The following is a 17,988-nucleotide window of genomic DNA, read 5'->3' on the forward strand; positions in this document are numbered from 1 at the left end:
ATATATAAAAAGTAGAGAAATAATTCCATCAAATTCAATGCATAAACAGTAATATATTGAATTTGTACGTTATTTGTACCATATTCGTACGAAGCTTTCAATTACATAATGCAGAAACAAATGAATGACAAAAACAATCGGATTCTTTTCTTTGCCTACAGCTAGAAGATAAGATTCCCATCCCAGCTTGTCAGATCCACTGTTTTACAATACTACTCTATTATCCTCATCAACCAATCAATGAAGCGCAACTGGGAATAAAAATTAGGTTGCATGCTGCTGCAATGAGCATCTCTTGTCTCTTGAGATCAATGCCACTTGCTTGGTCCAACTAGAGTCAAGGACTCTCATTCGCTTTGCTTTTTTGGTATTTTTTTTGTTTAAAATATATTTTAATTGAATCATAAAAGTATTTTTTTTATGAGTATTTTGTAATTGAGTTGTTCATAAATATTGAATTATTCAAAAAAAGAAAGTAAAAGCATAGAGAGAAAAAGATTGATGAAGACTGTTAGAGCTACATCTTGAATATATATATACATATATATAATAAAGGTGGATATTCTAAACGGTTTTCTTGTGAATTGAGAGTGAAATTAAATTTAACTGTTAAAAAAAGAGTAATATTACATATCATCCCTTTGTCCTCCTTTTATCCTCCTAAAATTGATGTAGCTCTTGAAATCACCATTGAATTTATGATAGATCATTATTGAATTTATGATAAATTGTAGCATAGATGCTAGTCTTTTATTTTTTAAAGCATCTAAGCTAAATTCTTTTATCTTTTAAGAAAGAAAAAAAAAACATTGATAAACAACTCTAAACACAAAACACCTAAACTTATTTTCACTTTTATGTAATATCATAACATTTTTTTTAAATGAAAAAGTAAAAAAACACTATCTTAAAAGGTTTGTCCAACGATCGACCTTGATAACACTTTTCCTTGTTTTCTCTTTTTCAAAACAAAAATATTAGCAAACAACCCAACACATAAAATATTCAAATTATTTTTCTTTATGTCACATTAAAATATATCTATTTTTTTTAAAAAAAAAATAAACATAAACATAAACAAATTTTCAATACACATTAATATGCATAAACACATAAAAAAAAAAAAAAAATTGTTATACATACTCTCCGTTTTCATTCTTTTAAAGCATTTCCAATAGAATAGGTAAATTAAATGGTTTATAATAGTCAAATTTGATTATTATGAATCATTTTTCATTTCTAGCAAAATAAGAAAAATATATATTTTTTTCCTTTTAGTGTGAATAATAAATAGACTCTTTTTACTATTCACACTAAAAGTGTTTCTTTATTATTTTCTCTTTCTCCTTATTTCTTTTTAACTTTTTTCCACACAAAATAATATTTAAATATTACGCTAATTATTATTACTGGAGATGCTCTTCCTTTATATATATATATATATATATATATATATATATATATATATATATATATATATATATATATATATATATATATTTTATTCTTACGCTCAATTATCATTATCAGTAAAAGAGTAATGAGCACGTGAGAATGAATGCTTGACATCCTCAAAAAAAAAAACAAAAAAAAATTAACAAACGGTCGTTTTTTGTCATAGACGCGAAGTTTCTTAGCGTTTACCAAAAGAAGAAGAGGCCACTGGGTTGGTCTGAAAGCTGGTAAGCCAAGCGGGTCCATTTGCCGAAGCCACCACCAGTAGACAAGCTAGCCATCTTCATAGAATCGAACGGCTAAGAATGATAGCAGCTCTGTGCTGCCTTATCTGCTCTGACTTGACTCGGAAGAGAGATAGAGAGACGGGAAAGCTAGAGAAAGTATAAAAACGCTAAGCTAGAGAGCGGGACCAGTCCACCATTAATGCAATTCACCGGCACCTTCCAACTCTCTCTCTCTCTCTCTCTCTCTCTTTTCTCTAATTATAATAGCAGTCAAAGCTTAGCATAGCTTCCTTCAGCTTTGTCAACTTGTTCTTCTTTGGGAAAGCTCTGTCTGAGCTTCTCAGCCACCAGAATATTACTCAAATCGAAAACCCACCTCTCTCTCGCACAGCGTGTAAAAATCGACCTTGGCTTCGCTGAAAAGGAGGTGGGTTTTTGAATTCTTTATGTTTTTGTTATTCATGGGTTTTTGTTTTCTTTTTTCTATTACAAATTGAACTTGCAGTTAAAAGCAATCGATTGGAGACGTTTATTTTTCTCTGGATGAGACCTAACTTTCTTATATTCTCGTAGAAAAGCCTGTGTTTACATTCGCAACCCAGATCTGCTTGGTTCTACCGTTCAAAGTTTGGTTCTTTGCAGCTGAGTGTCAAATTTTTGTGATCTGTAGGAAGTAAAATCAAAAGCTTAATTTGCTTTGATGGGGGTTTGCTTGAGTGCCCGAATTAAAGCTGAGAGCCCATGTAACACAGGTACTCAGATTTTTCGTTTCTTTTTTAAATGACCAATATAATGGTGTAGTTATTTCATTTTGTAGATGCGGCCGTCGAGTTTAAACTGATCGTACAGAAAATTTCGGTGTTTTGTTTTTTATATGATATATGGATTTTTCCCCTCGAATTTAATTTTATGGTATGAATGGTTCAAAATTATTATGTTTTTTTAAAAAAATAAAAATTTGGAGAACAAGGGAAGAGGGATAAGATTAAGGTTCTGGTTAGGCGAGATGGATTTGTCCTATATTTGGGAATTCTGTTTCCACTGGGGAATTGTTCATATGTTTGACAATTTGCTTATTCCTCTTCCTGGGTAGGTGTAGTTGAGAAAATTACCTCATTTGGATTGTATGTTGACAAGTATCCTGCGAATCTGGATATCCTCGACACGTTAGTGGTTGTTCTCTTTTCACTTTGCTGTGTTTTGTTGCTAATAATTCGCACGCAAGGAAAGGGAATTGAGATTTTACGTTTTGCGTTTTTTTAATACCCCTTTTCTTAGATTTCTTGGCAATCAAACAGGTGCAACAAAAAGGTGCTTGCTGTGCATGTCTAGCAGTTTTATTTTGCTCCTCTAATTTAGTTTTTGTACTGAGCAACGATAAGGAGGTTATCAAATGTGGTGAAGTCATAGTGAAGTTTTTGTCAGGTCATAAGATTCCGGTCTTTATAAATTTTTGTCCCTGATATCAACCTAGAAATTAGGGAAATGAGTTCGGTAAAACATGGAAAATTTATCATGTAATATGCCGTGGCAATTAATTCATGTAGAGATTATGCATTTACTTGTGCAGGGGCAAATTCGAAATATGTTAGCACAGATGGAAATGATTTTAGCAGTACGAGTAGCAAGGTCTCATCAGTTTCAACGCCTTTGACTCCTCGAAGTGAGGGTGAGATCTTGCAGTCCTCCAATGTGAAGAGCTTTAGTTATGCTGAACTGAAAATGGCCACCAGGAATTTCCGTCCTGATAGTGTGTTAGGAGAAGGTGGTTTCGGCTCAGTTTTTAAGGGGTGGATTGATGAGCATACATTTGCTGCTGCCAAGCCTGGGACTGGCATGGTTATAGCTGTGAAAAGGCTTAATCAAGAAAGTTTTCAAGGTCACAGGGAGTGGTTGGTGAGTGAGTTTTACCTTCCTTGTAATCTTCTGCACAAATAGAGAATTGGCTCATTGTCGTTACTGATGTTTAAATAAACAATGCCGCGAACTTTTAGATCAGATAGAGTTGGACTTCATAAGAATTCATATGCCGCTTCCTTTAGATGTCCACAAGTGGTCTTGTAGGATGCAACTTCCATACTTTCCATGCCAACCAGTGAATATTTTCAGTTTTTCATTTTATATTTTTGGTTCACAACATGCCTAATTTGAAGTGCACATATTTACTTGTGATATCTCTGATCCTACAGGCGGAAGTTAATTATCTGGGACAGCTTTATCATCCTCATCTTGTGAAATTGATTGGCTATTGCTTAGAGGATGAACATCGACTACTGGTGTATGAGTTCATGCCCCGAGGCAGCTTGGAAAATCATTTATTCAGGAGTGAGTTCTTCTATAACATATCTTCAAGCAATTGAATTAAATAGGTCTGATTATGTTATGTAATTGACAAAATTAGTTGTGGCTGCACCAGGGGGTTCTTATTTCCAGCCTCTTTCTTGGAAACTCCGTCTGAAGGTTGCCCTTGGTGCTGCAAAGGGGCTTGCCTTTCTTCATAGTGCTGAAACAAAAGTGATATATCGTGACTTCAAGACTTCTAATATTCTGCTTGATTCGGTATGTGGCTCGTGAAGTAGGTCTTCTTTACGTCCTATGATATGGGCTCTTGTGATGGATCATTTTACCTTTTTGCTAGCTCTTTTTTAAAAACTTCTTTTCTGATGTGGTCACAGAGCTACAATGCAAAGCTCTCTGATTTTGGGTTGGCCAAGGATGGGCCGACAGGTGATAAAAGTCATGTCTCTACCAGGGTTATGGGGACATACGGATATGCAGCTCCCGAGTATCTAGCCACAGGTATAATTCATATGCATCACTTTTCAGGTTCTCAATCTATCCAGTTTCCCTGATTATTCTTTTAGACACTAGCATTGTTTGTAGCAGACGACCATTCTATTTAGAGTGTTTGCCATGTGCTTTGGTTATGTACTCTTGAATTATGAGTCCTCTAATTTTCATTGAGTTTATTTATTCTCTTCTGATAATATCTGCACTTTGCCAACGGTAGGTCATCTTACTACCAGAAGTGATGTCTATAGTTTTGGGGTTGTCCTACTAGAAATGTTGTCGGGCCGGAGAGCAGTTGATAAGAATCGACCGTCTGGAGAGCACAATCTGGTAGAATGGGCTAAACCCAACCTTGCAAACAAACGTAAGATCTTCCGAATCCTAGACAACCGTCTTGAAGGCCAATATACAATGGATGTTGCCTCTAAGGCAGCGACCCTTTCATTGCGATGCCTATCCGTGGAAGCCAAGTTCAGGCCGACAATGGATGAGGTTGTAACAGCATTGGAGCAGCTCCAGGAATCAAGGGAGACTGGTGGTACGGAGAAAAATTTGAGTAACGGACCCAGGACTCGAAGACGAAGCGCAGATGATACTCACCAGGAAAGGAAACCTGCTGCTTACCCTCGGCCCTCCGCTTCTCCTCTTTATGCTTGAAAATGCAATAGCAGAACTTGAGAAAAGCTGCTTCTTGTTCTGCTAATAACTGTACAGATCATATTTTGGCTACTGTGTTCAAAAGATCAACATCACTTGACAATTTCCTGGTGAGCTTCTAACATGAGGAATGCCACAATGATGTATGTCTTGCAGATATGCTTGTAACATTTGGAAACAGCTTGGAAAATAGGGATGCAAGTGCAGTTGTATGATGACTACAGATAGCTGTCCTTTTTCTTTCAGCCTGGGGTGGAATATCTTCCTTTTGTTTTACTGTTAGGTTGGTCTGTCTGTCATTTACATGTATTAGTTTGCTGTAACGTCTCTATATGTGTTCTTTCCAAAAGAAGGAAAAGAGAAAAAAATCCAGCCATTGAAGATTGTTTCTTTGTGATTATGAAGTTGTTATTCTATTCTGAGCAACAACTAGAAATAAGAAAAAGAAAGGCAATCTAAGAAGAGAAATAAGTTGGTGTAGATTGATGAAGTTCACCAGAAAAGTCTGAGCAGACAGGAGCTGAACTTGAGGGAGGCACACGTGGATTCATAAGCAATGTTCTCAGTCTATGAAACTTTTGAGCTTTTGACTTTTGTAAAGCACATTTTCAATTAATTAATATGTTTCCTGAAAAGATGGCTGTCTACTTTTGGAAACCAGCACCACCCAAGTGAGAGAGAGAGAGAGAGAGAGAGAGATAGGGGGGGGGGGGGGGGGGGGTTACACTAGGTGTGATTTTTGTTAGTATTATTATACTGCTTAATAACTTTTCTATTTATTGGATTATACATTTACCATATAATTTTTATGTTCACCAAACATCAAAATTGTTAGAGATTAAGAATTATTGCTTCTATGAATAGTTCAAATTTTTTTTTTTTTTTTTTTTATGTACTTTTAAAATATAACAAATACTTAAGTTTATGGATTTGATAAATTACACAAAAAGAAAATGTAATCAAATGTTGGCATTGCCAAATTTAATTCAATTTTAAATATTATGTAATATTGAAAAAATTTACAACAAATAATACTACCCTAGCCGCATCTTTGGATTTTATAAAATTATGAAAATTTTAGAAATATTCGTGAGTTTTTTCTCTCCCAAATTTTGTTTTAGAAATCTAAGGCGCAAGCTCCTTGATGCAGCGTGTCATAGTGAGAAGATAAATCTACAAGTACAATAACTCACAATTCTTCTATAAATTCCAAAAATAAAAAATAAAAAATAAATAAAGAAATTGCACGAAAAGTAAAGAAAATACTCTTTGAGTCTCTTTTTGAAAAAACTGAGAAAATACAACTTATAGTCGCCATTCCATCCTTACTAAGCTTAATAGAGAAGTAGGTTGTAACAATGAAAAAAGTACGAAAATGCCTTTCTTAAAAGTTCGATCGATCGAACAAAGGATCGCATTTTTCGATCGATCAATTGAACTACCGATTGAACCTTTTTGAAAATTCTATTGACCAGACTTCATCACTTCGATTGATTGAAATATCTATCAAAGCTTTCGGGAATTTCCATGGAGCAACATCTCATCCTTTTGATCAACCCAACTGTCTCGCTTGAGCAACCTTTGAGCGAAAGTCAATCAAACTCTCTAAGAGCATCTCCAACAGGCTTGCTATTTTAACCAAAATGGTCAAATTTGACTATTATAAGCTTTTTCTCTCATCCAACAGAATAGCCACTCTAGCTTTTTTTCTTAACATGGAAACAGTGAAAAGCCAACACTGGCTATTCACTGTTCACCAGTTACATAATAAAATAATCGATTTCTCTCCCATCATCATAATAAACTAATCAATTTCTGAGATAAAATCTAGAATATCATTCCCGAATGAAAATGCTTGAGCTTCACAGGGAGAGAGCAGAGCGAGAGAGTTGGGCGACGGGGCTGAGCGAGAGAGAGCGAAGCCGCTTTGAGAGCAACGGAGCTGAGCGGAGGGCTAAGTGAGAGAGAGCAACGGAGCAGACGAGACAGATTGAGCGACGGAGCTGAGCGGCTGGTAAACGCATTGTTCCCTGTTTTGTTTAGTTTGCCATTTTTTTGGTTGTTTTGTACGCAATCCACCCCTGGTACCAAATTGAACCTCAGTTTTGTTCAACCGGAGTTTTAAGGAGTCTCAGAGCACGAGGAAATGGGCTTTAATTCTCGAGTTGTTTTGTACGCAATCCACCCGTGTTAATAGCAGATTGTGTATTGCGATTGTAGTTTGTTTTTTCTGTTTGCTGTTGTGGTATTTTGCAGATTGTATAATCTACTCTTTTGGGTATTCTTTTCAGGGGAGTTTTGTCCCTGTCTAAAATGTGGAATCCAGTCTTTTCTGGAGTGCATCAACTCTTTGTTTGGGTTATAAAGGCTTTTAATTCATCCAATCTTTTAATTCATCTAGAATGATGGTTTGTTTTTGTTCTCTTTTGTTCTTGGATCTCGTGTACTGAATCTCATTGAAGAATTCTGGAAATTCTGCTATATATTGAAGAATTCTGCTATAAATTGCTATATTAAGTTGCTGGAAATTCTGCTGAAATTGCTTGTTGGAAAATCTGCACTTGTAAACAGAAGTGGTTGCGAATTTATTAAAATCTGCACTTGAGTGGTTGTGAATTCATTAAATTACTAGAAATTCAGAATGTAAGATACGAAACCAAACTGGAAAATCTGCACTAGCTATAGAGTTAGGCCAGCAAGCTTGCTGGAAAGTGAATGGAAATTGTTTTATGTATTGAGTGTAATGTAGCTCAAAGAATATGTGAAAATTCAATATTTCTTATTTCATTGAGTGTCGGCAAAAAAAATAATAAAAAAAGAATGAGAAATAATATTTAAATGCAAGTAGAGAGTTGAATAGTGAATCTGTTGGAGAGAATATAGGATAAATAGTAGTTAAAATAGAGAGTTGGACTTTTTCTATTATAACTTTCATTAAGTACTTGTTATTTGTTAAATCATAAGTATTCCCTCTAAGGAAACCCTTCCTCCGCTTAAACTTTTCCATAAAATTGTTGGCAAGCTGATCTACATATCTCTCCTCTAGCCCGGCTAGCCTGTAGTAGTGGGATCTCTTCCCATTACTTCCCACTTACCCCAAAGCTAGGGCGAGAGTTGCCGATTTGGGAAGTAAATCTAAAGATGGGCCTCAAGTTGGGCCTATATGACCTGGTTTTAATCGATAGAGTTATTAAGACTTTAATTATTATATCTGACCTAAATATGTGGATTTTGTTATCTATTTAAAATTACTCCATAGGTTTCCAAAAAAAAAAGCACTCCCTGAGTTTTAACATGTTTGAAAATCACTCCCTGGTAAGCCATGGCCTCCACCCACCTTTTTTTCTTTTTTGCTGGATATATTTTGAATTTTAATGGGTATAAATTGTTCATTTTATTATGTTTTTAATGGGTAGAAACGCCCCTGGCAATTTTGACACACAGTGACGGAGAGTGATTTTTAAATGTATTAAACGGGGGGAGTGATTTTTTTTTTTTTTTTTTTAACCAAAAAAGTAATTTTTAAACGGATTAAAAACCAAAAGACCTTTTTTTTTTTTTCCCCCGATATTTCACCAAGTTATTGTCCAATTTTTGTTTGCTGTGACTTTTGAAAAGTTCCAATCCCAAAATAAAGATGCCATTTGGTGGAAAGGATGCGGTTGAAACTCGAAAGCCATTGATAAGTCCAAACTAGACCCCACTATATAAGGTTTGGGTTTCCGTTCTATCGTTCAGCAACCTCCCCCAAAAGAACACTAGCTTTACTTCGACTCTGGGCCCATGCTTGGGCTTTAGAGCTCACTCATTTTCTACACACCACCACATCCAAATACACAGAATAAATGGAAAATCTGGCAAAGAACACAATCACAAAGCGTATAGGAAGACTATAGATAGCCATCATATTCATTAATGCTACCTCTAAACAGGTATGATCTAATGAACTTAAAGCTCGGAATACCATCCTCTTCGGAAAGAAATCATTTTATGGTCAAGATTTTATTTTGTTGTATCTAATAGTGTACATAATGTCACATCATTGTAAATAATACAGTAACATATTCACCATTAGATATGTGAAATATAATCTTGAACATGAAATGAGTCATTTCATTTCAAGGGATATGTGAAAGCATGCCTCATAAATGCAGCTTCCTTGGCATGCAATATTTACAACTACACTCCAAAATACAAAGCACGGAGAGAGAGAGAGAGAAAGGGTATATGTTTCCAGGAATCACATGTATATATCTACATCCATCGTCCATCCCAGAAAAGTAGGGTGGGGGTGAAGCTGGCTTATCCGTCACCAAGTTCTCACAAGTCCAGGCGTCCAATTTCTCCAATCTAACTTGCCAAATGATTTGTTTCTCAAGCTGACCATTTCTCTGATATCAAAAACCTTCTTTCGATAATTGTTCCCCTGCTTGGTGGCCTCAGGCTCAGTCTCCCCTGTGATTTCTTCCTTAACTTCGGTTTCGATGACAGGCTGAGGGGCATCTTCATCTTGATGAGTTGACGCCTCAGCAATGATGTTTCCCAGCATCTCAACCACCTCACTCATTTTAGGCCGGCATTTCGGCTGCTTCATTAGACATTTGTTTGCCAGGGATGCAAGTTTCTGAGCCGATTTAATGCAATTCTCTCCTTCAAGTCGAGGGTCTACAATAATGTGAAATTTCTTCGAATCTGATACATAGGGTCTCACCCATTCCAACAGTTTCTGCTCACTTCGGGGTAGGTTTCTTTCCACCGCTCGTCTCCCCGTGATAAGTTCATAGAGTACCACACCGAAGCTCCAAACATCGCTCTTAGCAGTAAGCCTGCCAGTCTGAACATACTCTGGAGCAGCGTAACCTACTGTCCCTACAACCTTTTTATTGAAAAATAACAAGTAAGATATATGTTCCACATATCAGGCAAGAGTTAAAGCTCATCATTCAAGTCAGAGACGTTCAATTTAAAAGTATATCTTGAGTGAAATAGTGGCAGTCAGCAAATCCGCACAGGCTCCATACTTTATCATAACCACCTTAATTTATAGAAGTTCTGAGGACAGGAAAAAGATAATCCATTGTAATTGCACCCAACCACTTACTGATGTTGAAACATGGCCGAGTCCTTCAGCAGGTCCCTGTCTAGCCAGTCCAAAATCTGAGAGCTTTGCATTGAAGTCCTCGTCAAGCAGAATATTTGACGTTTTGAAATCTCGAAATATTAGCTGCATCAATTAGATACAGATCAAAATCATATTGACCCCTCATGCATTTGAGTAAAGTAACCTAGTTGCCACAAAATCAGGCTGCAGCCTATGCAAAAACCCGTAGAAGATATATTTGTAGGCATCTTCCACCTTTTCATTTCTTTGAAAAAAGAATGCGTATCATAGCAGGAAATTGTGGTAGAAATAAATTGCAACAAAAACATGCAGATAATCTGGTTAATTTAAGATTTTTACTCCATTTTTTGTTGAAGAATAAGGGCGCTTTCATGCAATCACTCTAGACATAAAAAGCAATTTGTGGGCACAAGTGAATGAGGTACAAGAAAACAACAAGAGCCCCTGCTTGTTGACGCTTATAAACCATGACTGCAATGTTCTGAAGTATACAATAATAGTGTACCTGAAAATCCATTTCCTCATGAAGGTAAGCCAAACCACGGGCTGCATCCTGCCCAATTTTTAGTCTGGTCATCCATGAGAGAGGCGAAGGTACTCGAGCCAATAAATGGTCCTCCAAGCTTTTATTACGCATGAGTTCGTAGACTAGAAGTCGCTGCATCCCTCTTTCATCATCTTCTGCACAATATCCCACTAACTTGACAAGATTTGGGTGCTTGACCACTCCCAAAAAGTTCACCTCGTTAATCCATTCCTTATGCCCCTGAACACTAGAATGCAAAAGATAAAAGTCCCATAAGATGTCCTTAGAGAATAAAGCATAACTTAAAACGAGTGTCCAAAAGCTCAACCTTGAAACATAGATATAAGAGAAATGCTACATACTATTCCCATGAGTCCCACATCTCATCCCAATCCAATGTGGCAATGCCCACCAATCCTTGTTAAATAAAAAAAATAAAAAATCAAGAGTTGATGGGTACTACCAGATCAACCCAGTGAAATGGGAGTGCAGTATATTGCATTACTCTAGATATAATCATCCTTACAAAAAGAGTAACGCTATTCATCTCACTTTTATCCCATTTAGCTGATGTGACATTGTAAATCAGTTCTTTGATTTTTATTTTTTATTTTACTTATTTATCAAGGGCTAATCCAAGGACTAATCCAAGGACTAATTGACAGTGTCACATCGACAAAGCGAGATAAAAATGTAGTTTTTAGTATTTCTCCTTTAAAAATATATATATATTCTTAATTATATAATGATTTCCGTTAGCAAGCAGCACCTGCCCAAATACAGTAAACCTAGATCATGGGTATTGAGACAATGGCTTCTACTCTAAAAATCTAACAAATCACACTGTTTCTTCAACATGAAAAAGTGCTATAATCTTATCAAAAAAAAGAAAAAGTGTTATAACCATACGCTCACACGAGGCGGATCATATCTTTACCCAATAAGCACCAAATTCTTGAATTTAGCATTGTGGGGCGCACGCAACCAAAAAGTCATGGCCCATGAGCGAACACAGTAACAAGCATATAAGAGTGGGTGTAGCCAACCCCACCTAGCAATGAATTATGAAGCATTGTTGACTAATATTCTCAATTAAGCAAAACACGCACAAGATTTCCAAAATTTAAGAATGAAGCAAAACTAAATTTCTAACATATTAACAAAAGCATTCACATACATTCCAAACACCGTGTGGAAAAAAGGAAAGGGCATGCCTGGAAACCATGACGATTCAACTGCTTGATAGCAACCTCCATTTTCGAATCGGGACCCTCACAAACCCTAACGACCCCTCTGTAGACGCACCCGAACCCTCCCTCCCCGATCAGCAACGCCCTGCTGAACCCTCTGCTGGCGGATTTGAGCTCGGCGAAGGTGAACACGCGCAGATCGTTGGCGCGTCGCCGAGTCAGGAACTCAAAGAACCCGCCCGGGTCCGACAAGTCCCTCGCGTCCGAGATGTCGACCGCCGTGCTCGCCGTGGACGCCACGCTCAGCGAGCGCGTCCACGAGACCTTCGACGCGGCCCTCGTAACGACGCCGCCGTCCTCGTCGTCCCTCCTCTCCCCGTTGTTGAAGTGGAAGCACTTCATTGCTTGAACTGTCGAACTTTACGAACCGCAGAGATTAGAGAGATTTGTTTATAAAGCATTGGACTAGAAGGAGTCAAAGGGGGAGGGAGAGAGAGAGAGAGAGGGGCTGCTGAGTGGTGACTGGTGAGGCAGCGAATAGATTCATTCAAGAATGTGGAATTAATATTTGAAAATTAGGCGGCTACTTGTAGTGTACCGATCGACGGAGAACGGTCTTAATATAGTTTTTCTTCTGGTTTTTTTTTTTTTTTAGAAAAAAAAAAAAAAAAAAAAAAAGGTTTTTCGGTTTATCGTGTTGCGGTTGTTTTGGGAGTGGAAAGCCCAATAAGGCCCATTTGTCGTGTTGCAGGGTCAGGGGATCACGAGGGAAGTGCAGAGTGTGACTCTGCAGACTGGAGGGAGTGGGTGGGAGTACGTGTAAAGATTGCAGAAAAGACACCGTTGACGGGCCCCCGGGTAGTTGAAGGGTTTAATAAGAGGGATTTTCTTTATCTATAAAAAAAATAAAAAAATAAAAAAAGAAAAAGAAAAGGGATTTTCTTTTCTTTTCTTGGTACAGAACTTTTGCGTAATTTTAATTATGTCTTAAAAATTCAACGAAAAAGCAAAACATAAAGAAAGTAAGGAAGAAAAAACTTATTTAGAATTTTTATTTTTTTAAAAAAATAATAGTATATCTACTGGGTTTGAATTAGTGACCAGCACTCTCAGCCACTTGGGTGCCACTTTTTTTCTTACTTGTTGGTTTTTTTTTTTTTCCTCAATTTGTTAATATTTTTTATTTTTTGTTTGAAAAATTATTTTGATGTGAGATAAAAGCAATTTTAAGTATTTTATATTTTGGACCGTTTGTTAATGTTTTTATTTTAAAAAAATAAAAAGAAGAAGAAAAAAGTGTTATCAAATAAAGTGTTTATTTTTTGCTTTCTTATATTTTTTTTTCTTCGGAATAATTATTAGAATTATACAAGGATTTAAAAAAAATAAAAAATGCATAGAGTTAATTATTAAAATGGAAAACAGAATAAGTTATTTGAAAATAGGCTAAAGCATGAAATATTAGTTTTTCTTTTCTTTTGGTTTGCATCTTGCTGTAGTTGCAATTTTTTATTTAATTTAATGGGGTGGGAAATACAGACTGATGTAAGCCAGAATTGGAATTTGTTATTATTTATGATAAATCGTAATCCAAAGAAAATAATAGGAGATCACATATCTATCATATAGATTAAATTGATATGTACATTTGTGGGATTGGGTCACTGTTTAATGGACGTTTTGAGGTGATTCGTCTCCGTCCCTTTAAGTCGGAATAGGATCATCTTTATTTAAGTAAAATGAAAATGATTTATTTATTGGTTTAGATTTTATTTTATTATATTTAATAACGTATATAATATTTAAATGGAAAGAGTCTTAAGGGGATTCTGGTCCAAGATATTTCTAAACTGTGGACTAAAATCAATCATGTGTATAGAAAAGCAAATGGAGCAATTGACCCTATTGGCTAGGTTTTCTTCGCATGTGAGTGCAATATTTTAACCGAAGATGCAAGAGCATTCATATTTGGTTAATCGAAAGGTTTATTTTAGCTAACGAGGATTCAAATTTAGATGAAAAATTACTTACAGTCGAGTAGCTAAAATAGTGAAAGTGTATGGATAAAATAGAGAGTAGGATGTAGATGCTTGAAAGAAAAAGATATATAACTAAAATATATATATATATAAATGTAATTTTTTAGCTAAATGAAGAGAAAATTTGTCATATGAATTCTATAAAGATGCTTCATTTGTATTCTCGTAGCCGGTTTTCAATTGTTGTTTTATTTATTGTGTTTCTTTTTTTTCTTTTTCTTTTTTCTTTTTATGTTGGTTGGGATTTTGTTTTCCTTCACAGAAAACTTCTGTATTTGAAATTGTATTGGGTTATCTCTTGTCTGCAGTCCTTTTTTTGAACTTTAACAGCGTTTTTACAATTGTTGCCATCTTTAGGTGGTTGTTGCAGGTCTCAAGTGGGGATGCAGTTGGGCTTGTCCTAATCTGTTTTCCTTTCACTTTTGAAACCACCTTGTGCAACCCTTTGAAATGATCGGGTCATTTATTTGTCTCATTTTCTACATTTTGTATATATTTCAACACTATTTCTGTTTGGTTTGGGTCTAATGTTAAGGAGCTCACCCATTTTTTATTAATAGGATTGCCCACTTCTTCTTCCTTTTGGATTAGAAGTTGGAATGATCATTTCTTGTAACCCTTTTTCTTTGTTCAATTAGGAAAAAAAAAAAAAAAAGTTATAAGAACTCAAGAGAAAAGAGTTACAAGCGCTCAAGATACTATAATTACAAGATGAAAAAATTAATTTATTGTTGTTAATATAAAAGTATGAGAAACTTGTAACGTTCATATTATTTCTCTATAAATAAAGTATAAATAGAGTCTTGTATACAATCAAATGAATCAATAAAAGATATAGCCAATAAAAGGCTTTGACGTGTGGATGTAGGCCATAGGCCAAACCCTCTAATATCTGTGTTTATTCTATTTTCTCTTTCTCCCTTTAAATTATTATTAGTAGCTCTTTACAATTTGTTTCGTATTCTTGCATTTCTTGATTCTTTATATATATATATATATATATATATATATATATATAAAAAAAAAAAAAAAAAAAAAAAAAAAAAAAAAGAAGCAGCCCACGAGGTAGGCTTTGGTTTAAAAACCCAAAATTGACTTTGTAGGAGTGTGTATATACACACAAACGAGTATTTCAAGGAGAGTGTTGAAGGGTATTATATTTTTTATTATAAGTTTTTTACAAATTAACGTAACACTTACTACGTTTTATTGGTTAATTTTGTTATCCATTTTGTCTCACACGATACTAACATGGACAGAATTACAGAAACCTAAATGAGTAAGGAAATTATAGTAAAAATTGTAAAAAAATCTAATTATTTTCCTTGGTGGAGAGGCTTGTAATTCAAAATCACAAACTAATGAAAATGTTTTGGGAGCTTGTGATTCACATTTACAAGTAATCATACAACTAGAAGTTTCCTAATTGGAAGAGAGAGGAGAAGTGGGCATGAAAGGGAGTTCAAAAAATACACAACTCAATGCAAATCATTATCATTATAGGCGAAGACAACAACAACCTTACCAAAAAGAATTGCCGGCTGCTACAAGTAGATGCATCATGTACTCTTCAACTACAAGCAAGTCTCCATATTGGTTAATCTCAAAATACATGTCCACATCAGTAGCATCATCTTCTCCGTCAAGTAACTTCAACCTATAATTCATGGATCTATGCACTAGTTTTCCTCCCTACCTTTCGGGTTGGAATTAGAATTTTAAGTTTTGGAAAAAAAAAAAAAAAAAAACTTAATGAAGACTAAAAAGTTTTGCCCGCCAACAACAAAAGGGGGTTCGATTCATGTTATAAGATTTTTTTAAATATATATATATATATATATATATGGATATGGGACCAATTGGAGCTTGGGACGGGGCAGAACCAAGAATTTTAGTTTGGGGCAAAACTAAAAAAGAAAAAAGAAAAAAAAAGGGTGGGGGAGGAGGAAATTAATTTTTAACGATCTTCCTCTTAAAAAATATTTTTTTTTAAAGAACTTATTAAATTTTTGAAAAACTAGCTTATGGCTTGGGAGAGGGGATTCTGCCCTGGCTTATGCTCCGTTTGTTTCGGCATAAAATGATTTCTAAAAAATGATTTCGGCATTTTACGGTGTTTGGTAGGGGCGAAAATAATGGTCAACGAAAATCGTATTCAGTTTGACCGTAAAAGCTTCTTTAATTTTCGAAAAAAAAATCGTAAATCGTTTTCTGAAATTAAACTCTTTGTTCTTACACGCACGTTTGATATCTGATTGTCAGAATTTAGCAATTGTTGATCATCAGAATCCAACCGGGCTGGAGCCGGACAACATCCGGTCGCCGGTATCCTGCCGGTGCCGGAATCGGACAACGGTGACCGAACGTTGCCAGATTCCGGCAGCATTTGCGAAACTCTGATTTTTGCATTTTGTAATTTTTTCGTGCAAGCCAAACACCGAAAAATATTTTTAAGAAAATCATTTTTTTAAAAAATGATTTCGTCAAAATTATTTTACGACGAAAATCATTCTAGGTTTGCAAACCACTCCAATGAAGTAAACAAGAACACAGCAGCCACATTGCCAGGAGATACGTAAAACAAGTGATGTGGACATTTTAATCCATTCTCAACATGAAGGCTAATAGTTCAAACTTAAGGCACAAAGTTTTTGTCCAAATTGAATCCGATAATTTTTTTTTCAATCCGTTTATTAAATTAATATGTGTTATTAAAACACATGATTCTTACACGCATTTTTAACATGCTTTATTAATTCTATCAAAAAATATATGTGAGAATCACATTATCTAAGAATAGATGTTAGTTTAATAAATTGGATTGAGAGAATTTTCTCTGTTGATACAACATTTTGGACGATCGGATTAACGACATGACTCTTGCAAAATAACGAAAAAAGTTACTGAAAACCGCCGATCCTCAGGGGTTCATTGGGAAGCCTCCAATGCTTAAGTTCAGTGAAATATTTGAAAAGAAAAACAGAACTAAGAGAAACAAATAGGAAAAAAATGTGTTACCTAATTTGTAGGTAGGCATGCCCGTTCCTTGCTTCTAGATGGGCTTGTAGCCCTATGATTACTTTTTAATTATATAAAGGTGGTTTGAATGGGCCTATGTATAGTCAATATTTATGTCCACGCCATATTTTCATTCAATTAGGAAGAAAACTTCCTACTAGTTCAAAAGCCAGACTTGAAGTCGAAGCTCAAGGTCCTAACCCCGTCAAATCTTTCTTAAGAAGCCCGCCATCCAACGACCATGATGGAATGAGTCAAATATCACATGGTTTGTGCACCCCAAAAAAGAAATGGCATGTTCATCTAATAATTACGGTAATTACCAACATTTTTAATTTGGATCGATCATACCTTGCTTACCAAATGATACAATCCCGTGAAAAGTCTTGGTTTTAGTGGCCATGGATCGCCGGAAGCTCCTTTATATCCCTTTTGGAAGTTGTTGCTAAGATATTTCATGATTTTTAGTATACGTCTACTCTACGTACCCATCATACCTATTGATTCTCGACACATGATCTTTTTCCTTTTACACAAACACAAACTCAACATATAATCATATGGTTTACTTAATCTAGTAGAGGATACGTCCTTCAACGGCTCCTGTCTGGTTTTCTGCAATATATTTTTCTCAGTTCCTGCAACAATTACTTAACGATGATTATTGTCCTAACCGCTCGAGACTCTTCATTGATTTTTTTTTTTTTTGTCATTTCTTACCGCTTGGTGCGACCCTTGAAAATGCCTATATTGTTTATGGTTCTTTTGGGATCGCGAATGATATCATTGTGTGCTGTTTGTTTCTATTCTTCTATTGCGTTTTTCGTTTGGACTTTGTTGTTAGGTACCTACCACTTTATAGTTGTTCCAAAAAAAAAAAAAAAAAGAAAAAAAAAGGTCACTCTTAAGAATCTAAGATATTTAAAAATATTTTATTTTACATCACACAGGAAAAAAAAAAAAA

General features: G+C 35.4%; 2 protein-coding genes across 3 annotated transcripts; one reads left to right on the forward strand and one right to left on the reverse strand.

The window, feature by feature from the left end:
- Nucleotides 1–1,854: 1,854 nt before the first annotated feature.
- Nucleotides 1,855–5,764, forward strand: LOC133877064 (probable serine/threonine-protein kinase PBL10). Its single transcript, XM_062315300.1, has 7 exons — nt 1,855–2,109; nt 2,261–2,434; nt 3,253–3,578; nt 3,872–4,007; nt 4,099–4,241; nt 4,358–4,481; nt 4,693–5,764. Exons 2-7 carry the CDS (start codon nt 2,383–2,385, stop codon nt 5,127–5,129), a joined length of 1,218 nt encoding a protein of 405 aa, XP_062171284.1. The 5' UTR covers nt 1,855–2,109; nt 2,261–2,382; the 3' UTR covers nt 5,130–5,764.
- Nucleotides 5,765–9,009: 3,245 nt separating this feature from the next.
- On the reverse strand, nt 9,010–12,568 carry LOC133877930 (serine/threonine-protein kinase PCRK1). Of its 2 annotated transcripts, none has more exons than XM_062316383.1 (4): nt 11,992–12,568; nt 10,757–11,017; nt 10,231–10,353; nt 9,010–10,005 (listed from the first exon to the last, which is right to left on the reverse strand). In XM_062316383.1, the coding sequence occupies exons 1-4, from the start codon at nt 12,367–12,369 to the stop codon at nt 9,439–9,441; spliced, it is 1,329 nt and encodes a 442-aa protein (XP_062172367.1). In that variant the 5' UTR covers nt 12,370–12,568; the 3' UTR covers nt 9,010–9,438. The 2 variants fall into 2 exon arrangements, with proteins under 2 accessions (XP_062172367.1, XP_062172368.1); XM_062316384.1 differs by having other exon boundaries at nt 10,757–11,024; nt 11,955–12,004.
- Nucleotides 12,569–17,988: the final 5,420 nt, after the last annotated feature.

This window comes from Alnus glutinosa, chromosome 9, assembly GCF_958979055.1.
Source record: "Alnus glutinosa chromosome 9, dhAlnGlut1.1, whole genome shotgun sequence".
NCBI lineage: Eukaryota > Viridiplantae > Streptophyta > Magnoliopsida > Fagales > Betulaceae > Alnus > Alnus glutinosa.